At 61.3% G+C, this 21654-nt stretch overlaps 1 protein-coding gene and 1 non-coding gene across 2 annotated transcripts; both read right to left on the reverse strand.

The window, feature by feature from the left end:
• Window positions 1-2461: 2461 nt before the first annotated feature.
• Window positions 2462-21348, reverse strand: WNT10A (Wnt family member 10A). Its single transcript, XM_088540343.1, has 4 exons — window positions 21045-21348; window positions 18038-18300; window positions 8674-9050; window positions 2462-3009 (listed from the first exon to the last, which is right to left on the reverse strand). The coding sequence occupies exons 1-4, from the start codon at window positions 21101-21103 to the stop codon at window positions 2542-2544; spliced, it is 1167 nt and encodes a 388-aa protein (XP_088396469.1). The 5' UTR covers window positions 21104-21348; the 3' UTR covers window positions 2462-2541.
• TRNAV-GAC (transfer RNA valine (anticodon GAC)) lies at window positions 6377-6449 on the reverse strand. Its single transcript has one exon. It is a non-coding gene; the product is annotated as a tRNA-Val (tRNA).
• Window positions 21349-21654: the final 306 nt, after the last annotated feature.

The raw sequence follows: 21654 nt of genomic DNA on the forward strand, positions 1-21654 counted from the left end.
CAGCAAGGGAAGCCGCAGAGCAGATCATTGAGTGCACCATTGGGAGCCAGCCGGCCACAGTGGGCAATGAGCTCCTGTGACCTGGGAGCCCTGCAGCATGCTGCGGGCACCCGGTGCGTGATGGCTATACCACTGACACCCAGTGCTTGCATCCCCGAGCACACGACTGCAGAGCCTTGGCACAGAGCTGAAAGATCCCCAGCTCAAGGGACCTTCTTATTTTATTCCCCTGAATCTCTCATGGCCCTAGAACTGTGGGTCTCCACAGAATCACATGGTGCTGGGCACTGCTCAGCTCAGTGGCCAGGCACAGAACATCTTCAGAGATACTTTGATCCCGCTTGCTCCCCTGCTTGTCTCTGTCCGGTCAGGTGAGCCATGTGCTCCAGGATCCCGCTGCTGCAGCACAAGTGGCCTGGGATTAACAAGTAGGGAGCAAAGGCGCCCACGTGGCACGAGCTCACTGTGAGTCTGTCATTCACTGCATCAGCCCTCAGGATCACAGGATTCAACACAGCAGCCCCTCTGAGGTGGGAAGAAAAAGGGCTTACAAGTGCCAAAACATGATGGATGTGCAGGGATCCCTGCTTCGTCTGGGACAGCATGGCCCTGGGACACAGGGCTTTGGCCAGAGACACCGGGGCAGCTTAGTGTGGTGTTTGGGCAAGAGAGAAAGGTAAAGGGCTTTGGGGATTTAGAAAAAAAGGCCCAGTTGCTTATAATGGATATTGGGGTAAAAGGGTAGGACCCGACGTGGACACGGGGCTCACTGAAATGCTGGAACCTGCCCTGACAGAGCCGACATGCCCTAAGGGAGCCTCAGGTCCCTCCACATCAAGCACAGACCCCATCCCTGTGAGGTGCCTGCCTGCTCTCCCTGCCCTGCCATCCACACCAAGGCTGCTTAACCCAGCGGGGCCCTGGGCACGGGCAGGTAAGAGGGACAGAGCCCTGCAGACGCTGCAATGCCACACGCGAGCTGAGCGCTGGCAGCTCCCAGGCTTCCCTCCAGCACCCTCCTCCTCTCCTGACCCCCTCAAGCACAGCGGGCCCGCACGGCGTCTACGAGGTCCTCCTGAAGGGGTGAACCAAGCGGTGCCTCCACGCGCACCCAGTGCAGGGAGCCGTGGAGCTGGCTGACTCGGGGTCTGGAGCCCAGCCAGCGGGGTGAGCAGCAGCCCCAGCCGAGCTGGGAGCCCCTGGCGGGGAGGGGGCCATGCCTGGGCCATGGGCACGGCCTGGCTGCATGCGGGCACCCAGCAGAGTGGAAGCCAGATACTCCATGCACCAAGAAGCGTTATGAAATGAGGATGCGGGGCCCCTCCCCGCTGGGCCCCGGGCGCTCACTTCCTTCCAGCCTGGTATTTTCCTCCTCGTTTTTTCTTTTTCTTTTTTTTTTTCCTCTTTTTCTTTTACATAGCCCCAAGGGGCGCGAAGCTGTAGGAGGAGCAGGGAAGTTATCAGCCAGGAGATACCAGCAGCATGATTCACCGCGCAGCCCGGGCGGGCTGCCAGCCGCGTGGTGCCCTCCCCTCCGCTGGGCACTGGGCGCTGAGGGCAGTTGGCAGCCGGGGGGTCCCCACCACCCGGCCCAGCCTCACTGCCTTCACCCCTTCACGCACCGCGACCCAACCATCTCCCCCAGCCACCCCACAAGGATCCCCGTGGGCCCTCCACCTCCTGCCCCTCTGCAAATAGCGCCTGGGGCTCTAGTTATGGCCTGGCAGCAGAGCACAGGAGAGAGTCTTGCACCGGTGGGTAGGTGGCACCCAGGATCCCCCTCCATCCTTCGGGACCCTGTGGGAGCAGAGGAACATGGCAGGCTGGAAGACGCGAGTGCTGAGCCCCAAAATACCTCATGCTGTCTCCAATCCACTTTTATTCACAATCAGGAAATAACTTACCATACAATAACACAGGCACACGCAGCATGGCTGGGCATCCTCCCTCTAGCCCTATTTCCCCTATGGAAATCCTCCGCGTCTCAGCCCAAGCCAGACCCTGACCGAGCTGGGCTCTGCACTGGGGTGCTGTGCCCCTGTCTCTGTCCCGTGGGATGCTTGTCCTCCATCCCCATCCCGCTCGGAGCACGGCTTTGCACGAGGTCGGAGGAGCCCGTGCCCTGTGCCGGCGTGTGTCCCCCCTCCCCCTGGGCTCCCCGTGCCGTGCGGTCCCCTCCCCACCCTGCCCCGTCCCGCTGGGTGTCAGCGAGCCGCCCCCTCTCGCGCCCACCCTCCGCCCCCCGAGCGGTGCTGGTGCTGGCGGTCTGTACAAGGCGACCGCGCTCCCGCCGACGGGAGCCCTGGTGCGCTGGTGCGGGGCCGGGCGGGCAGCCCTGCCCTCCCGGGGTGACGACAAAGTGCTGGTTTCGGAGGGCCGGGCCGCCCTCGTGCTGAGCATCTCCTCTCGCGCTCGGCCTGGCGCGGAGGGAAGCGAGTGCCACGGCTGCACGTCCCCCCCGCGCCGGTGCCCGTGTCCCTCCCGCCCCGGGCGGGCATGCTTGTCCCGGGCACCCTGGGGCGGGCGCCTGTCCCTGCCGCGCTACTTGCAGACGCTGACCCACTCGGTGATGCGGCACTCCTCGCACGCCACGAAGCAGCACCAGTGGAACTTGCAGTTGCAGCGCTCGCTGCGCGTCTGCCGCAGGATGTTGTGCCCGCGGCCGCAGCACAGGCTCTCGCAGTTGTCCATGCCCGGGCTGGTCTTGTTGCAGAGGCGCCCCTGCGTGCCCAGCGAGTCCAGCGCCGGCTCCCGCTCGCAGAAGTCGGGCGACTTCTCGAAGTAGACGAGCTCGCTGATGCCAGCGCGGCGGCGGTGCCGAGCGTGGCCTGGCTCCAGCTGCCCCGCGTTGCGGTTGTGGGGCCGGATGAGGGTGGCCCCGTAGAAGCGGTCCTTGAGCAGGGAGCCCACAAGGCGGAACTCGGGCGTCACCTGCCAGCAGGTCTTCAGCTGGCAGCTCCCTGACGTGCCGTGGCATTTGCACTTCCTCCGCATGTTGTCCATCACCACCTACAAGGGCAGGTGAGGCGTTAGCATGGGGGAAACAGTGCCCAGGGGCCACCCGCGTGGTCCTGAACCCCCACCCTTCCTTCCATGTATTTGGCTGCCTGCACACAGCCCCTCTTGCATCCTCAGCAGCCCCATCTCTTGCTCCCTTGCCCTGTCCAGGCAGGCCCCAATCACCCTGCACTGTCACAGAGTTTCTGTGTGCTGGTTTGCAGCCCAAGGGATGATCTATTTTCCCTGTCTCAGGGCTTTCCAACAGTAACTGGTGCAGGCAGCTCTGCTCGCAGCTTGGCTTTTGGCTTTTGCCTGTTTTCACGAGCAAGCCTCGGGCACAGAGCCAGGGGGCTGAATTGCTGTCTGCTGCCATCACGCTGGGAGCTGAACTTCAAACAGGGACCAGAGATGCTCACAGCCTGGATTTGTGGTTTTGGGAGGCCGCGGCAAGGCCATTGCCACACGTCCATCCTCTGCAAGGGGGCAGCACACACTACTGACCGCGGCTGCGGTTTGCGTTGGTCAGGGAGTGCGGTTTGCACAGGCGCAAGCGGTCAGCACGTGGGCAAGCAGGACCGCCAGGCAGGTGGCCATGGCAAGGACGCTAACGAGGAGGGGACGGGCGCACCAGCAAGGCGTGCAGCCAGAGCAGGCACTGAAGGGTTGGGTGGCGAGCAGAGCTGCGTCTGGCTCATGGGCATTTGCTCGTGTGGCTCCACGCACCTGAGCTGGCACTTCCCTCCACTCAGCTTCTCCCAGCTGGATGTGCGGCTGCCACACTGGGGAGCCCCAGCACGCACACGTTGTGGAGTGGACAAAGTGGCTCCCACGTACTGGTAGCCAAGGGTGCTGCCTTGGCCGTGCCCAGGGGTACAGCACTCTCCAGGGGTGCAGAGCGGCTGCATGTCCACGTGTGGCCTTGGAGGCAGCTGCCCTCTGCTCTGTCCCTGCATGGGGACATGCATCCCTGCCTTGGGCACTGTGAGGCCTCCTTCAAAGCTGCCCCAGGGAGCAGCAACAAGGAGAGCAGGGCTGTCCCTGACCTCCCCCTCAGCACCCCTTCGCCCAGCAGTAACGACGTAATAAGGAAAATTAGCCCCAAATTACAGAGTGCGAATAGATTTAAGGCAGCAGGCCCTTTGAAGCACTTTGCCACCAGCTTTGTGGTGGTTGGGAGACAATTTCCTGCCTGGGCCCAGCCTCCATGAGCAGGGACAGGGCTTCTCTGCTGGGTCTTGCACCCTCCCCGCAGCCCCCTTGGGCTGCCAGTGGGGCTAAGCTAAGCCATGGCAGAGCAATCCCCGCTCTCAGCAGCTGATGCCCCCGGGGCCACCCGTGGAGTTTGGGGGTAGCCTGGGGCACCCACAGCCCCCCGCGATGGCAGTCATGCCCAGGTGCCCGGCTTTGTGCCTGGCACTTGCTGCCTGCCCTCCCCAAGGCAAACGCACATGTGCAAGGAGTGCCTTGTTTTGGTAGGGGTGGGTATTTTTTTTTCTGCTTGTTTTCTTGTTTTTGAGTAAATCTCGCCGTTGCTAAGCAGTTATGTTAATGAAGGCAGGCCAGGAAAACACGCCTGGAGCTCGGGGCACATGGTGGAGAGGTCTGGGCTGGGCCGGAGTTGGCTTTCGTCCTGCTGAGAGTCCTGTCTCCCGCTGGGAACAGCCTCCACCGCGCAGGTAATGAGCTGCCCGTCCTCTCCGCCGTGCCCTGGGTGTGCCAGCAGGGAACAGCAGTGCCCGCAGTCCACGGGAACACACTCACACCAGGATCCCGTCCCTTCCCGGCTCCCCTCCCTGCTCCAGGGCTACCAAACTGATGGGGAAGATGCCTATGGCACTACCCAGAGGGCTGTGGCTGGGGTCATGCTGGGTGGGATGGAGAGGACCATAGTGACCATAGTGTGACAGACGGTGGTTCAGTCGATGCTACGGATGATCCCCCAGATGGCCAGAGAGGGTGACATGTGCCCGCTGGCCTCATCACCTGGCCCAGACTGTGCCAACCCTTTCCCATGGGCATCCTAAGTGCTGCAGGGCCAGCTCACTCTCCCTCCTGGGGCCAAGAGAGCCCAGGTCACTCCTGCTGCACGGCATGACCCCCAGCCAGCGCAGGGTCCCACTGCCAGCCCAACACGGCGCCCCAGGCAGGCCAGGAGTCATGGATCCTATGGCACGGGGAGAACCAGGCTGAACTCTGCCTGGTGCCTTTGCAACGGGCTCCTCCGCTCACCCCTACCCGGCCACGTCCTTCCCATCTCACACACACCGGCTTCGGCACATGCCCGGGCTCGCTGGTGCTTTCCTTCACACATTCCCAGCTCCTCCCAGACACGCTCATAAGCGCTTTATCGGAGGCCTTTGTTGTGAGGGTAATGGGTAGTTCCAGCTCCCTTTCATCCTCGCTGCTCTGATCTGCCTGGCTAGGAGGACCTGCAGAGCCTCATGCACTCTCGCCACCTCGTCAGGGCTCAGACCAGCTGCTTCCTCCCCATGGGGCTCAGGATGGCAGCAAGGGCTCCTTGGAGTGCCAAGACATCCTCCCGGTGGGGCATGTCCTGTCCTGGTGCATCAGCGGCCACTTCAAAGCCTCGCACAGGACTTATCAATGCTGGCTGCCGCCAGCTCGCCTGGGACTGTGGCACCTTGTCCACTACAGCCTGGCAAACTCCCTCCCTGAGTCCATGTGGAATGCATTCAGCAGAGCTGGAGGCCAGCTACATGTTCAGAGCAGGGTTCGGACGGGACACGGCTCCGGGCATCCCTGCTGGCAGCGCTAGGCTACGTCGCTGTCCCTCAGCACCAGGATAGATGCTAGAGCAGCCGGGCTGAGCGAAGCCGCAGGGGAAAGCCCTGTCCGACTGTCTAACTGCTCCTTATGATACAAATAAAAGCTCCAACCTGAATCCAGCTCTGCTCTGGTGATGGAAATCCTTCCTCACTCCCTGGGTCGACCCCACCAGTCATGGGGAGCGTTAGGTCATTTGTGTCATGAGGAAGAGCAGATACCTCATGTCCTTACCCTGGTTCCTGGTGCTCACCCTGTTCCTTGCTGTGGCTTCTCCACCTTCATCTCCTGCAACCTTTGGCTGCCAGCAGAGCAGGCAATGGCCGGTGTGGGGCAGGGGTGGGCACCGGGGGGTTAAGTCTTGCAACCCGCTCCTATTTCCCTAGTGCTGTGACTTAATCTCAGAGGCTGGCATCGCAGCAGGGAGGTTGCCCTACATGGGGTGGGCAGCAGAGGAGGGAAAATCTGGTTTGCCCCATGCCCAGCAGTGGCTGGGGAGACCAGCGGGAGGGTGCTCGGCATCGCACACAGCCCCCGAGCCCCTGGCCCAGGTCTGCGGCAGGATGCGGTGCTTTAAAAGGGAACAGCCGTGTGTTTCTGCCTGGTTTCGAACCAGGGACCTTCCGCGTGTCAGGCGAACGTGATAACCACTACACTACAGAAACCCACGTCCCCTGCTTTCCACGAGCAGCCACTTGCAGCTTTGTCCCCTCCTCTAGTGCTGCAGTGTCTGAACCGGGAACCGGGCATACACCAGCCTTATCCAGACACACGGCGCCTGTGTGACATCCATGCACCATGGAGAGGGCGCTCAGCACCATCCCAACAAGATGCTGGAGAGCTCTGGATGTTGCGACTACATGTGATGCATGGAAAGGAATGGTGTGCAGCGGGGCAGAGCATTCACGACTGCATCACAGCTCTACTGGTGGGGACCAAGCTTCAAGGCTCACACAGTGATCAAGGGACCCATGTGGCAAGAGCCCCATGGAGCAGTAGTATCTACAGGGGCACAACTGTCACTACCATCACAATTTGTGCAAAGGTGACATCAGGTCCTCTCCTCTCTCTCTCTTTACCTCCTTTAAATCCTCAGTCTAACTCCTGTCTCTGAAGCCACCAAGAGCCAATAATGCCACTGCTGATCCCATGTCACCTCCTTCTTGCATCCAGGTATTCACAGCTGGGCCAAGCTGAGACAGCCTTTGGGGCAGTAAAGCCCAGCTTCAGCACAAGGCAATAGCACACATCAACCCCCTGCTCCACAGCGTCCCCAGCTCACCATTTTAAGCACGCTCAGAGCAAGAGAAACATCCAGATGTCTGAGCTGTCCCAGGGAAACACTCCCCATGCAATTCTGACCTTTAATTACTCATTCCTGTGGCCCGTGACATGTCCACCCCAAAGGTCAAAATCTGGCAAACTGTAAACAACCAAAAGCGGGGTTTTAAATAGGAAACACTAAGCAAGCCCAAGGCTTGGGGTGTATCGGCACCCCAAAGGCTGGGCGCTCGGCACGGCAAGGTGAGGAGGAGCGAGCACAGGCTCAAGTATTGGCTCCTTTCTGCTGCCAGGCAGCAAGCGGCAGCGCCAGGCTGAATGTGCCATGCGGGGAAACTGGACTGGGCAAGGCTGGCTGAGGGCTGGCTGCGAGAGCGGAGTGCTGTGAGTGCCAGCGGCTGCCTTGGGAGGAAGCAAAACTCCCGGCTGTTGCTGTCGAGAGACTGGGATTAATGAGTCAAATGTGCCTTGCAAAAGCAACAGAGCTTGCGGCAGCCCTGGCTCCGCAGGGAAATGCTCCTGGAGAACCAGGGCCGTGCCAGGCTCAACAAGGGCAGCTAGGTGGCACGATCTGGGGCACCGTGTAGCTCTCAGTGCTGCTGGGCCCAGAGCCCAGCTGGGCTGCCAGGACTCGGGGATCTGCTCTGCTTTGAGGCCAGCACCTCTCTCTAGCTGGGGCATGGCCAGCACCTTCAAAAAAGCAGCACCTTTGCTCTGCCCCGTCTCATGATGCAGAGGAGACGGGAAAGTGAGCAAAGCAGATGTGTGTCTGGTTTGGGGCTGTTGGATACCACTGCCCAAGCTCAGGGGCCCCCCTCTGTTGTGCGGACAGCCCGTGGACCATGTGTATCCACCTCCCACCTCCTTGTGCTGGCCTAGCTGTGTGTGACAGGGGACAAATATCACATTGGATCCATGAGGCTCAGTCAATCCTGTACACAGCAGTGGAGCAGGTCTCCCCAGCACCTGCCCTGGCAGAGCAGGGCAGGGAAATGCAGCCGTCCTGCCTGCGTGCTGGTCATCTCCACTGTCAGGCTGCTTTCAACCATGAGTTCCCAAGCAGAGAGCTCCTGATTAGCAACTCTAACAAGACCTGCTACCATAAGGATGGAGGACAGGATGCTCCCCTTGGCTTGGCAGGTTCCAGCTCCACCATGGGGCTGGGGGGTGAGGGTGGCAGTGGCTCCAGTGGCATCAGCGCACTCTGTCTCCAGAGGCAAGGCTTCAGTTGGGTGCCGGGAGCCCACAGTGTGCCCACTCGTGGAGCCAGGGCAGTTCAGCACCTTCCCTGTCAAGCAGCATCAGAGCCACTCCTCCCCATCCACAAAGAGTGTGGCTGTGCCCCAGAGTCCATCCAGAGGAGACACCATCCCTAGGTGCTGAGGGACCTGCTGCCTCCTGAACGGCCAGAGCTGGATTTGTTGCGATACCATCCCCGCAGGCATCCACAGCCAGGCTCACTGCAGCAAGCTCCTTCGCCTTGCGCTGATGCTGGGCTCCCGGGATCAGGGAAGAGGGGAAGATGATCCAGTCATGTCCCAGGTACAGAGACACTGCCCATGTCGCAATTGCCCCACACCACCCTGCCCAGCGCCCTGCACTGCTCACCTGACGGCCCACACGGTTGTTGTGCAGCCTCATGCGCGAGTGGATGTCCCTGTAGGTTTCCCGGGAATCGAGGAAGTCCTTGGAAAACTTCTCCCCATAGTCCACATCGGGGCTGCAGCCTCCCCACTCCCAGGAGTCCTGGAGGCCGGGGGTCTCGGCGGGCATGTGCTCCATGTGCACCCCGTGCACCATGCCTTTGCCTCGGTTCATGGCCTCCAGCTGCAGCCGGTGCAGCTTGCGACGAAAGGCCTCCTCATCGCCGCGGCGCTTCTGGTCGCAGCCGCACGCCTGCAGCTTGCCGAGCGCGCAGGCGTTGGAGACGGCGTGCACCACGCCGGCGGCGGCAATGGCGTACGCGAAGGCGCTCTCACGGAAGCCTGCAAGGAAGCAGAGACGGGACTCAGGCCCTGCCAGGCAGCAGCCAAGCAGCCCCAGCACTGTGCTGGGTGCAGGGAGACTCTGGTCAGGGAGAGAGCACGAGGTCCTGTTTGTGCCCTGCTGGATCAGGAGTGAATCCGTACGCGGTGCCTGCTCCCCCTCCTGCCCCCAGCCACCTTTTCCCCGGACACTTTGTCTCAATCCCAGCTCTGCTGTCTCCGGATGCATCAGAGATCCCCAGGCCAGCACGCAGCATCTCGCTGCTCCCAGCATCATCTTGCAGAGACAGCACCACTACCAAGCTCAGGCCCCTGGTGGGAGCATTACAGATCTGATGGGGTGGGCTCCTCCCCACTCAGAGATTCCCACTGTATTAAAAAAAAATCCCTGGATGAGGAACAGCACTGCAGTGCAAAGCCATTCCTGAGCCCTCTGCAGCCCTGGGAAGCACGGGGAGGTCAGGTCTCCAGCAACCGGACCTGAGGCAACACGGTCTGTGGGGGCAGGTGTCTGCCCGGGCTGCAGCAGGATCCTGCAGAGCAAGATTTCCATCCCTGCAGCCTCCCAGACGGGGGTAGCCTTGCTCCCCATCCGCCTAGGTCCCCCAGCTGCACAGCACCAGTCCTGGGGACACCAGCCAAGCTGGCGCTGATGCTACCGGGCTGTGCCCATGCGGCACATGTCCGTCCCAGTCCCGTCCGCTGGCTGCGCTCGGCTGCAGGGCGCAGGACCAGGCAAGGAAAGGGGTTGTGCAGCAGTGCCTGCCCTTCCGCATCCACCCGCTCGTGGCCCCCTCGCTCCCTGCTGGCTGTCCCCAGGCCTTGAAACATCTTGTAAATGTGATACTGGGCTGGAAAAACTGAGTATCCCTGCTTTGCTAGAGTGTGGCGCGACCGCACCGTGCACTGCCAGCGCCGGCAGCTGGTTGTCGTTAAACGCCAGGGAGCAGCAACAGTGTCATTAGCTCTGGATGGGCTGGAAGGCGATAGGGACGACTCCCTGTAGTGGGGCCGGGGCTGCATGGGGCACTGCCAAGAGCAGGGGCTGCTCGGGGCCCCTCACTGCTGCCAAGGCAAGGAGAGGGCATCCCCTACCTGGGAGCCTCCTTTTTTTTGAACAGAAACTAATATTTTCCTTCCCGCTGTTGTCGGGGCAGGCAGGAAACCCGCGGCGCGCTTCGCTCGGCTGCACAGCGAACGCCCAGCACGTGCGCGGGGAGGAGGCAGCGCTGCCTTTGCGGCCGCCGCTTCACACGTGAATAAATAAATAGAGCGAGCAGCAAGTCTCCCTCCCTCCTTCCCCGGCCAAGAGCAGCCTTCGCTTCACCGCGGCCCAGCGGAGCAGGGGCTTGGGGCATTTTCCCCCGTGCTGGAGTTTTGCAATGGTAAACGGGGGCTGGGGTAGCCCCCTGATGCCCCCACTCCGGCCTGTGTCACACGAGATGCAAGCACTCGCTTGCCACAAGCAGCACAGCAAGCACGCAGGCCTCCTCAGTGCTTCCTTGCCGCCTGCTGAGCAAACGCAATGATCTTATTAAAGGGAAATGAAACGCATCTTGGGAACCTGCATTTAAAGTCCTGCTGCTCTTTTGTGTGCTAATTTGACACCGGTGCATTTAAAAAATTAACGAGGCGCTGCTTAAAAGCAGCCGGGAGCCTCTCCCAGCTTCCCCTCGGTGGCGGGCAAGCTTGCTCGGAGCTGGGCTCCGTGCGGGCACAAGTCGAACAGCATTTTTCACAGGGCAGGTAATGGGGCTGCTGGGACAGCACATCCACCCGGCTGCGCGGGATGCGGCGGCTGCACGACGCTCACCCCGGCATGAACTGGGGCCGCTTCAGCCCCAGCGAGGCTGTGGGATGGAGAAGGGGCACGGTGAGGTCCTCAGCACCCCCAGTTTTGCCTGCTGCCCCATCAGCTCTCCTGGGCTCCCCCTGCACATCGTGAGCAGAGGTGGCTTCCAACTCCCTGACGTCCCCCAGCCTCTGGATGGTGTTCACACAGCCACGCTCAGCACCTCCACAGCTGTGGGCCACGCTCTTTGCATGGCTGCTGTCTGGGTACAGCAGGGGCCACCCCTCTGCCTGGCACGACGCTCTCCTCTGCAGCCCTGCCTTCCCGTTAGCCTCTTTCTCACGCACTTCTCCAGCCTAACTAACATTTTCCCATGCGGCATCTCCTTAAAATCCCTTTGGGAGCCCAGACAGAAGCTCTACCCCACCCACTCTGTCTCGCTCGCCCGCCTCTTTGCGGGTAACACAGCCGGCTCCATTTGGGGCCCTTCAGAACTAGGAAATCCTTGGGGTCAGTCCCTGCGCTCCTCCTTCCTTAGCTGCTCTCCAGCCATGCAGCAACCAGCAGCCGCAACCAGCCCTTGTCCCTGGAGCTGCCATCCCCCATGCAGCAGGCAGGGGACAGGCTGGTCCCCTGAGACGTGACCTCTCCCAGTGCTGGAAGTCTTGTCCCATCTCCGTATGGTCATTTCCCAGCACAGATCCTGCTGAGCATCACCTCCTAGCGTGACACGGCTCTGCTTGGGGACGGTACCTCTGCGCCTGGTCTCACTGATCTCCTCCCTTCTGCCGCAGTTCCGTGGAGCTCACATGAGCCCAGCCGCCCCATGGGGCCGCAGCAGTGATGCTGGCCTGTTGCTGCTTCGAGGTTCAGGCTACAGTCCTCGCTCTCCCTGGGCCATGGCAGAGCCCAGAGGATTGCAGTGCTGGGGTGAGCAACCCTGCTGGCCTCACAGCCTTGGTGAGGTGGGAGCCTCCAGGAACCACAGCGGAGCCTTTGGAGGGAGGCTCTCCACTTGCTTCAGCCACCTAAGACCTCAGCGGTGACATACGAATCACCGGATCTCTCCAGAGACCACAGAGGATGCTATAGCCACGGGATGGGCAAGGAGGAGGGTTGTGGGAAGCAAAGCATCTTGCCAGGAAGAGGGAAAGGAGGACAACAGCCCCAACCCCACTGCCTGGATCTGCTTGTCCTGTGCTGATGACTGAGCCAGACATTCACCCAACGGACTTTATGGCCCTTTATGGGCCTGAAATCTTGGATCCAGGGCCAATTCCAAAGCAGCTGTTTCAGCAAGGCAAAATATCTATCGTGGAGGCACCTGCTGCTCTGTAGGCAACACTCATTTGGGAGACGGGGGTTATTTAGCAGAACCACAAGATCAACTTGGCCCTGCTTCTCCCATGGACGTTGCAGTGCCCTCATTGCTTGTGCCTGGTCGGGCCCCATTGCATGTGGGCCCAAGGGAGCAGCCTGTGCTCAGGTGCTGGTGGGGACCCCAGCTTTGCCAGGACACCAAGAGCTGCAAGCTGTGCACAGCAAAGCACATCCTCAGAGCAACGCAGAGCCCCTGCCCGCTAGGAGGGAGGCGACTGCCCAGGGCTGGTGCCCACGTGCCCTTCCCAGCTGCAGCCGCCCAGACTGCAGCCCCTTCCCGGCCATCCCATGAGCTTCCCCATGGAGCTCACGCTGGCACATGGACTGCCACGCTGCCCATGCAGCCTCACCCCAGCACGGGGTGCCCTGGGGCCTCCAGCGTGTACAGCCGCCCCCGTGACGCTGGGGATGGCCACGGGGAGCCTGGCGCGTGGGCACGCGGCAGCCTCGCGCCCGGCCCCGCTGGCTGCCGAGGCGGAGGCGCTGCTCCAGCGGCCGGCACAGGCAGCCAGCCCCAACACGCTGCCTCTCCCCCGGCCCGCTCCTGCCCTCCCCTCTCCCTAATTAAACTGCAGGTGAACCTGCCAGGGTCTGGCCCGGCGCCAGGCGCTAAACGGCTCTCTGCAGATCGCGACTTGCCTCCCTGCACCTCCCGAGTGTGTATCGGGGACAGCCTGGAGCACTCGCTCCGAGCACGCGGCTCCGCATCCGCCCACGGCGCTAGGAGCTGGAGCTGCGCTGCAGGCTGCAGGCAGCCTGGCTCACCCCCGTGTCTCTACCAGGTCGCCTTGTCCCTTCGGCCCCACTGGTGCCCATGGGCTGGGGGGGAGTCCAGGGGGTGCAGGTGCCCCTGGGGATGCAGCTGGATGCCTGGCAGGCTCCTCTGCAGCACCTGCATGCGCTTTGGGGCCAGGTGGGCTAAGCCTGCAGCTTGCCCAAGGATGCCAAAACCCCTACCAGGAGCCCAGCTGCGGCCGCACAGGCGCTGCAGTCTGCGGGTGCTGCTGCTTGGCTGGGATGCTGCACAACCAGGCACCAGGGTCTCACTCTCTGGGTAGCCCTAACGCCTGCCTTTCTGGCCATGCACAGCAGAGCCTGCCCTCGCTTCTGGCTCCTGGCTGGCAGGGCCCCAGGGCCCAGCTTTTCTCAGCATTTTGGGGAGTTCCCCCCTTTCTTGCCTTAAGAACTTGAGGTTTGGCAACAGCCACACAGGCCCCTGGCCCCAGGGAGCCCTTCTAAGGAGGAAGAGCCTGCAAACCTCATTCATCCTGCCGAAGGTGCTGGAGCAACTAGAGGCATCCTGCATGGAGTCGTCTCCCCTCCAGCCCCTCTGTCTTTGGAGCCTCCAAGGCAGCCCTGTCATTTAGTCAAGATTCCATTTCTTTCACATAAGAGACGGGGATGGGATTGGGATGAGCAAGTGGTAATGCTCTGGGCATCTCCACATCTCCAGCAGCCTCTGCCTGGCTGCAGGACAGTCCCAGTCCTACTGGACCCAGCGCAGTGAGCGTTTGCACTAGATGCACAAGCAGGGCCATGACAAGGACCCGTGACCCACTGTCACCCACCTATTTTTGTTGGCACACTCCTGGCAAAATTCAGTCCAGTCAAACCAGGGTGCCCAGCTGCCCCAGGAGGCTCAGGGGAGCAGGGGCACATACCGGGGGCTGCTCCTGCTCCTGACAGGCGGTTTGGATGCAGCCACCTTCTCTGGGGTGGCGGCATGTTTAGCTGTGAGGATGCATCCATGCTGCTTGCATTTGCAGCCAGAGAAAGGGCCCGGTCTCGAGTACTTGTGCAGATGCAGCCACTTGCATCCATCTCTCTGCCTGATCCTACATCAGCCCTGTGGCCAAGGAGATGACATTTCTGCTGGTCAGGCCACCATGTAGAGGGAGTGAGAGGAACTGAGGGGATGGAGGGGACAGTTTCAGGGAATGATGAGAAGAGAGGCAGCTGGCCAGAGAGCTGAGAAGGCTGCAAGGAGGATTTGCAATGGCAGAACTGAACCTGAGTGCACACGAAGGAGACGAGTGCCAAGAAGGACAGCGGGTAAGGATGGTTCTGGAGGCTCAACAGGGAGTCAAGAGAGCCTCTCACAATCCCGTGAGTGCAGCATCGGAAGGCTGACACTACTCACTCACAAATTCCTGGGTGAGTCACAGGAATCGGGGCTCTGCTTGGGAGCGCAGGGGTGCTAAGGCCCTGGGCAGTGTCGCTGCTCTCCCACCGCTCACCTGTTGAGCAGTGCTGCCTTGCAGCCATTCCAGGTACTGTCAGCATCCTTTCCCCTCCAAGTTGCTCTTCCCCAAAGCTCCCCTCCAGATTCCCACTCCTGCCTGATTTGAAGCCTCATAGCTGCTTTCTAGCTGCTCAAGGCTTGCACTTAAACTTACTGGGACCAGCTCAGTGGGGCAGGAAGATGGAGACTCATTTGCCACTGTAATTTGCCCTGCCTCTCAGGTTCAATCAGTTGCCATGGCTGGTCCCTCAGGCTCTGCCATGTGTTGGGTTGCTGGGCAGAGCTGTGGCTGGTGGCCGGCAGGGCCGGAGCTCACCACCTCTGCTGGGGAGGATGCACGAGATGCAGGAGGACAGGAGCGGAGAGAAGCGGGAGGGAGAAATCAGCTACAAATAATTTAAAGTGAGATTCACGCACGGCTGAACTGATGGCAGAAGAAGTGGGAAAAGGAATGAAAGATTAAAGGGCTCTGTCACTTCAGGTTACAAACAATGATCCTACGAGCACATTGCGTTCCCAGGCACGGCAAGGATGGGGCAAGGTGCGGAGCAGGGACCTGGTCCCCCGGGGTCGGATGCCCTAATGCCTGCAGCCTGCATCCCTCACTTCCCCCGCTTCCCTCTCCTCCTGGCTCTGGGGCTCAGGAGATGCACCCAGCATCCCTGCTCTCACAGCTGGGCTGCTCATCTGTGTCCGTGACAGCTGCAAGGTGGTGCTCACAGCACCAGCTCCCTTATTGGGAGGCACAGGAGGGGATGAGCTAGGTCACCAGCCCAGGGACCTGCTCGGCGCTGAAACAGCTTTGAGCATCTGCATAGGACGACCTGGATGCCCGGGACTCATCCCGCATCCTTTGGCCCTGAAAAGAGGAGGACTATGAGGTGCCTGTCTGCTCTGCTGCTCCATCCCTACTTCCATCTGTGCCCCGTGCTGGGCCCTGGACTCCAGCACAGTTGGCCAGGTTTGGCCAGGAGGTTGGATGCCACCAGTGCTGGACACCTGAGCTGAGCTGTGCCCACAAGCTCCCCCAGAACCGGTATGTGGGGCTGCCCCAGGCACCCCAGCACCACTCCTCCCTGCCACCACAAAAACCCCGTGCAGGGGGACTGCACCCATCTGTCATCGCCCTGACAGCTGGCAAGGAGAGATGTGGACCACAAGGGTAGATGGGCTGGATATGACCCTTTTTCAGGTGGACCTGTGAGAGATGCAAAAAGCCAGTGCTGGAACATAGCAAGGGAGAGCAGTGAGAGCATCAGTACTGCCCTGCCTTCTCTGGCAGCTACCACACAAGTGTTGTGCTTTGCACGCTCCTGTCCCCTGCCCAGCTCCCTTGTCCTGCACCCTGCTGGGCATCAGCAGACGCTTCCTCACCTGTAAGCTTTTTCTTTCCTCTCATTACCACTTCCAGTCATCATTCAATTCCTTCTCCTCAAACCAGGAGATCATCCCAAAGATGGGACAGGACAGCTGGGACCAGCTGTCACTGCAGGGAGTGACATTCCCATGGAGATGGGAGCTGACTTTAGCAAATACCCCAATAATCAGCCATCATGGGAGGTGGAGGGATGTTCTTGCCCCCATGAATGGAGCAATTGCTTCACACATGTTGGCCAAGGCTCCACCAGCTCTGCAACACATGGTGATGGGCTGGGGGAGCCTCCCTGGGTTTGGAGATGGAGCAGAGGCTGTGCAGGGCTTTGGGGAAGCCACCACCCCATAGTGCCCTGTGCTCTGTTGTGTCCTGGTGCTGCGGCTCATGAGGGTACCTACTGCCCAGCCACTGACTTCCCCACTGCTCGCTGCACTGCCACGTTGCTGATGGAGCTTCTCTGACACCCTGGTGGGACCCACGCTGCCGAAGGGAGCAGGGAGGGTAGCCTGGGTGTGTTAGCAACGCGAGCCAGCGAGCTGGTGTCTCCCGCTGCCTGAGGAGACTAGAATTGAACCGCATTCCTAAGAGGACCTGGAACTACCGCGATGCTTATCAGGGCTGACGGTCCCCACCCTCCCTGCCAGGCCCTAACCTCCACGCAGTGCGTGGAGGGAAGAGATGCTGCTTTTCTCGATGCACCAGTGCATTGACAGGCTCTACGTTGAGGGGGATGTGGCTAATCCACAGCGAGGTCCTCAGCCCTCACACTGCATCTGCTCCAAGGAAATGGCCTCTCCAGAAAAATATGGCCCATGGGTCCCAGACCCAGGACCTACAGGCACTGGAGCTCTGCTCCCCTCCGCAGCCATCTCCCCACCAGCCCCATCTGCCACAGCTCTCTGGGGGCTTGTGCCAGTGCATCGCCCTCAAAGACATTTAAGCCTCAAACTGCCAAAATGAAGATCTTGAGATCTGTATCCCCTCACTCCCCAAAGACACTCCGCAGCTTGGAGATGAGGTTGAAAGATGCAGCAGGGAGTTTCAGGGACAGGGCGACAGAGGCACCTCTTTCCTGGGCACCTTGCTACTTTATCTCCCCAAGGGAGCAAATGAGCAGAGTCTTTGGGAGTTTTCTCCCTTCTCAGAAGCTGGAGGAACAAGTTGTTTGCAGGACACTTGCCTGCCTTCAGCACCCTGACAGGCTGGCACTGCCACCACCTTGGCCTCACAGATGAGGCGCATGGGTGGTTTGGCATGTACCAAGGCCAGGCTTCATGCGGGGTGTTTAGGTGAGAAGGCCTACAAGTAGGATGAGGTCCTACAGAAGGTCCATTGGGTCATAACTCCTGTAGGACCCTGACATTTCCCATGCAGAGCAGACCCTCTGCATCCACGGAGTCCACTGCTGAGGGAAAGAGCATGAACATGGGGTCTACAGGGAGGTGCTGACATATCCAGAGCTAGCCATGCCTGCAAGGAAAGAGGCAAAAATGGCACCTGGGTCTGGCAAACCATGGAGACAGCCAGGGCAATGCACTGGGCAGGAGACCTCTCCCAGCTGCACAGGCTTTGGGGTGTGCAGACACATGAGGCTCCAGCACAGCCCATCCCTGTGCCCCCCAGTCACTGGGCCACCATGCTCCAGGGTTCCAGCTTCCCCCAAATCAGCCTCAGCTCTCTGCACTGAGGACACAGCATAAGGGCAGGACACCAGGGTGATCTGGTTTACAGATCTACGTTCCACTAGACACAAGACATGAATGAGCCAGGAAGCTCACCATATCCAATAAATCTAATCCCAAGATGGCAGCATCTGCCTTCAGGTTCTACAATTGTGTCACACGTCCTCCCCTAAGACTCTCAATGACATCAGCCTACATGAGATGGAGGAAGATGCTGGAAAGCAGCAGAGTTTGGAAACAATTGGGGACACAGCTGAGGCCAGGCATGGAGGAACAGCTCAGAACAAGAGCAAGAGTAGGTACAAAGGCACATGGAGAAGAGCCCAGCTGTGCTCCAGCACACTGTGGCAGAGTAGCTACTTGCTCTGAGAGACCCAAAGCCTCTCAAGCTCTGGCTCACTGTCTCCCTTCACCTAGGGCGATGCTGAAGATGTGGTCTGGTCCTATAAACCAGGGAAGAACCACAGAGAGTGAAAGCTGAGTAGAGGAAGAGGAAGGAGGCTGACTGGCCCTTACCTCTACTGAAGATGATGCTCTCGTAGGGGATCTTGTTCTTGGTCTCGAGGCTGGAGCAGTTCCAGCGCTGGTCCCTGAACTGGTGCTGGCACTCGTGGATGGCAATCTGGATGCCCTGGATGGCTGAAGCCGTGACGTCGGGGTGGCGCACGCACACCTCCAGCTGCCGCCGGGTCAGCCCGGGCAGCGTCAGGCACACGGTGTTGGCGTTCAGCACCGGCTCTGACGGCAGTTTCAGGCCCAAGATTTCATTGGAGCAGGAGCTGGGAGGGAAAGGGAAGCCCGTGAGCATGGAGCCAGCAAAGTGCTGACCACTGCTCAGCACTGCCCCAGCAGCCAGGGAGCCTGGGTCCTGCGGTGGCAAAATCTGTCCCTCTGGCCTCCAGAGCCCAGTGTCTCCCAGGGCTGCACCCCTCCATGTGCCCTTCAGGAGCTCTCCAGCCCTGGCCACAGTCTCACACAGCCTACCCTGGTTTACTGCACAGACAGCAGGGGTTTCTCCCTGGGCTTCCCCTGCCATAGGGACCCTGGAGCAAGATGTGGCTCCATTTCTACCGATGGATGCAGGCTCCATCCCTGCCTATCCTACCTCTTCTTGTCACTGCAGGACAAGGGATGTGAACAAACAGCCCACCCTTTGCCTGGAAATTAGGAGCTGAGCACCCTGCTGAGCACTTTTCTGTCACAGGCTCCCAGTGCTGTGCTCAACTAGTAATGACACAAAGCCTTGTCCACCCTCGCAACACAGATGCGCGGGACCTGATGTCTGTCACCACAGAGAACAGAAGACACCAAGATGGGTGCAAGAGAGGCACGAGGGCAGGACAGGGTCAAAGGAGGTGATGCAGTTTATACGGTTGATATGCTGACCAGGGATAGCAGGAGGTGGATGTGGTGTGGGGAGGATAAATTACACCCAGAGAGAGGTGTCTGGAGAGGAGACAGAGGCGCACATAGGACAAATGGGTGTGGGGAGGGAGATGGGTAAGGAGACAGAGCCTTCGCAAATCCAGGAGACTGGGGCATGGCTTCAAGGACCACTGGAACCACAGCATCCAAACAGAGGACCTACAAACCAAGCATCGGACAGCAGGATGCGGAGGAGCTTGCAGCAGAGTCCATGAGGAGCTCAGCACAACTGCCCTCCTTGCTCAGGACTGCTCAGTGTCTGCTGAAAACTCTCTCCAGGCAGGATTCCCTCTTCCCTGTGCCGGCTAGGGGTTGGGTTCCTGGGAGGAGCAGGCACTGGAGCGCTTTGAACCTTGATCACAGAAATGAGACTTGGAGGAGGATGCTACAGGAGGAATTGCAGCTGCCTTATGGAGCAGCCAGGCCTTGGGAGGAAGGCTTTCTCCCTCTCGGCTCCCCCAGGTCCTGCAAACCTAGTCCAGGCACACAGACAGAGCGGCTCAGGGGCCAGGGACTGAATTCCCCAGTGCTCCCCTTGCTCTGGAGGAAAGGTTCAGCCTCAGGGTCCCTGCTGATTTATAGCTCACTTGGGGGGAAGGGGAGATTTCAGGGGCAGAGCTTTCTCCAGCTCCCCACATGTGTTTACTTCCAGAGTTCACTCATCCCATCACTTCCATGGGGTGATCTGTGGGGCTGCTCCAGAGTAAATCCAGAATGATTCTGGCAGGGAAGATCAGAGAGATGGGTGCAGAGAGGAGGAGAGTGGAAGGGAGAAGGGGAAGATTCATCCCTTGAGAGCTTCTGTACATGAGGGGAAATCTTATGCCTGGCTCCTGCTGCCATTCACACTGCCCTGATTGAGGCAAGAGGAGAAGCAGGTCCTTGCAGACCTCTCCAGCTGCCAGCATCCCCAGCCCCTCCTGCCCCAAGCACTGCAGGGACCTCATCCCTTGCCTGTCCTGAGCCAGCCGCAGTACCTGTCACCTTTACCCACCAGCTCCTAAGGCATCCTAGAGAGGGTCACATGGCCAGTCCTCCCATTGCAAAGCAGGGAAACTGAGGCAGAAGCCCCTTGCTAGGACCCCAGAGATTGGAGCACAGGTCTGCCTCCCTCTTCCTCCACCCAGGGCTCAGGAGGGCTAACGACTCACAAGGGGCTGTCACTGTCACCCTGCTAGGAGGACACAGCACTCCCCCGCTAGCTCTCTCCTCCCTTGAAATCTGGATTTAAACTTGATTTCACGGTGACAAGCCCCCAGGTCACAGGCTGCAGCGGCTGCTGCTTTAATTAATACAAGTTCCAACGTTAACAAATTATATTTAAAGGGGCTGAAGGGAGGGGGAAGGGCGGGGGACCCCCCCACACACACACTAGCACCAGAGTTAACCCCTGGCTGCCTGTCATACACAAGTTTGCGCATTGGTAGCCAGAGCTCCTAGTCACCAGGTAGCCGGAGACAGAAGGAGGAGCTGAATGTTGGGGGGCCGTTTCTGGAAGGCAGCCTGCACCCTGCTCCCCCCCGGCATAGGCAGAGCTGGGGAAGGGACCCAGGGACTCTGCTACCCCAGTGCGGGTCCCTGTGGTGCCAAACCCAGTGGCACTGAGCCCGGGACACCCATCCCGGGACACTTGTCTGCATGACAGGCGCAGTCAGTGCGTTCCGTGCACCCCGCATCCCCTCACCCTCCGTGGCCCAAGAAGGAGCGACCCGTCCTTAGCTCAGGGAGGCAGCGGGGGAAACTGAGGCAGGCAGGGCCAGCCCCGAGACCGTTTCCCCGACGGAGGGGCCCTCCCGGCGCGGGGGTCAGGGCGCTGCCGCCGCCGCTGCCCGCCCGGACTCCGGATCCCGGCGCATCCCGGCGGCGCCGGTCGGGACGGGGGAGGCGGCGGCGCGGGGAGCGGCCCTGACAGCGCCCTGGCGAGGGGACCCCGGCGCCGCCGGGGAGCGCCGGGTCGGGCCGGCGCGGGGAGCAGCGGGACACCTCGGAGCTCCCATCCCGGCCCGCTCCCCTTTCCCTTCCCCGGCCCGGCCCGGCGGAGCAGCAACCCGGGGGGAAGCAGCGCCGGGCCGGGCGGCGGCGGCAGGGCAGCTCCTACCTGGGCACCCAGAGGCTGAGCAGCAGCGAGCAGAGTCCGTGGGCCAGGGCCGGGCGCATCTTCGCTGGGGCAGCGGCTGTGCGGGCTGAGGGCGGGCGGGCGCCTTTGGGGCAGGGGCGGCGGGGCTCGGCGCTGCTCTCTGCCCGCTTTGTTTGTTGTGGGTTGTTTGCTTGTTTGTGTTTTCCCCTCTCCTCCCTCTCACTGGCTCCCTGCGCGCCGGGGCTCGGCTCGCCGGGGCGGCTCTGCCATCCTCCCGGGATGCCCCCCCCGCCTCCCGCCGCGCCAGCGCCCGGCGTGGCCCGCGCGCCCCCCGCCCTGCCCGCCGCCGCCCCGCCGCGCTCAGCCCCCCGGCTCAGCCCCCCATGGCGGGCCGCGCCGGGGGGCCGGGGGGGGCGGCCCGCGGGGCGCGCTCCGCCGCCGCCGCCGCTGCCCAGGGCGCCCGCGCCGCCGCGGGGCTCCGGTGGCGCGGCGGGCGTGGGCAGCGCGCCCGGGGGGGCTCGCCGGGCGAGCGGCGCGGCGGCTCCCGCGGGGCCCGCAGGCACATGGGCGGCCGCGGCCCCCCCCGCCGCTGTCGCCGGTGTCGCCGGGCAGCCGGCGCAGCGGGCACGGT

Source organism: Tinamus guttatus, unplaced genomic scaffold, assembly GCF_059628265.1.
Source record: "Tinamus guttatus ecotype Peru unplaced genomic scaffold, ASM5962826v1 Tinamus_guttatus_pri_ptg000060l, whole genome shotgun sequence".
NCBI lineage: Eukaryota > Metazoa > Chordata > Aves > Tinamiformes > Tinamidae > Tinamus > Tinamus guttatus.

What these genes read in the sequence shown, in the direction of transcription:
- WNT10A (XM_088540343.1), bottom strand. Translation starts at nt 21,103, where the DNA reads ATGCGCCCGGCCCTGGCCCACGGACTCTGCTCGCTGCTGCTCAGCCTC. An exon ending in CTCAGCCTCTGGGTGCCCAG is followed by an intron (nt 18,301 to 21,044) that starts GTAGGAGCTGCC and finishes TTTCCCTCCCAG; the next exon opens with CTCCTGCTCCAATGAAATCT. An exon ending in GAGCATCATCTTCAGTAGAG is followed by an intron (nt 9,051 to 18,037) that starts GTAAGGGCCAGT and finishes GCTTCCTTGCAG; the next exon opens with GCTTCCGTGAGAGCGCCTTC.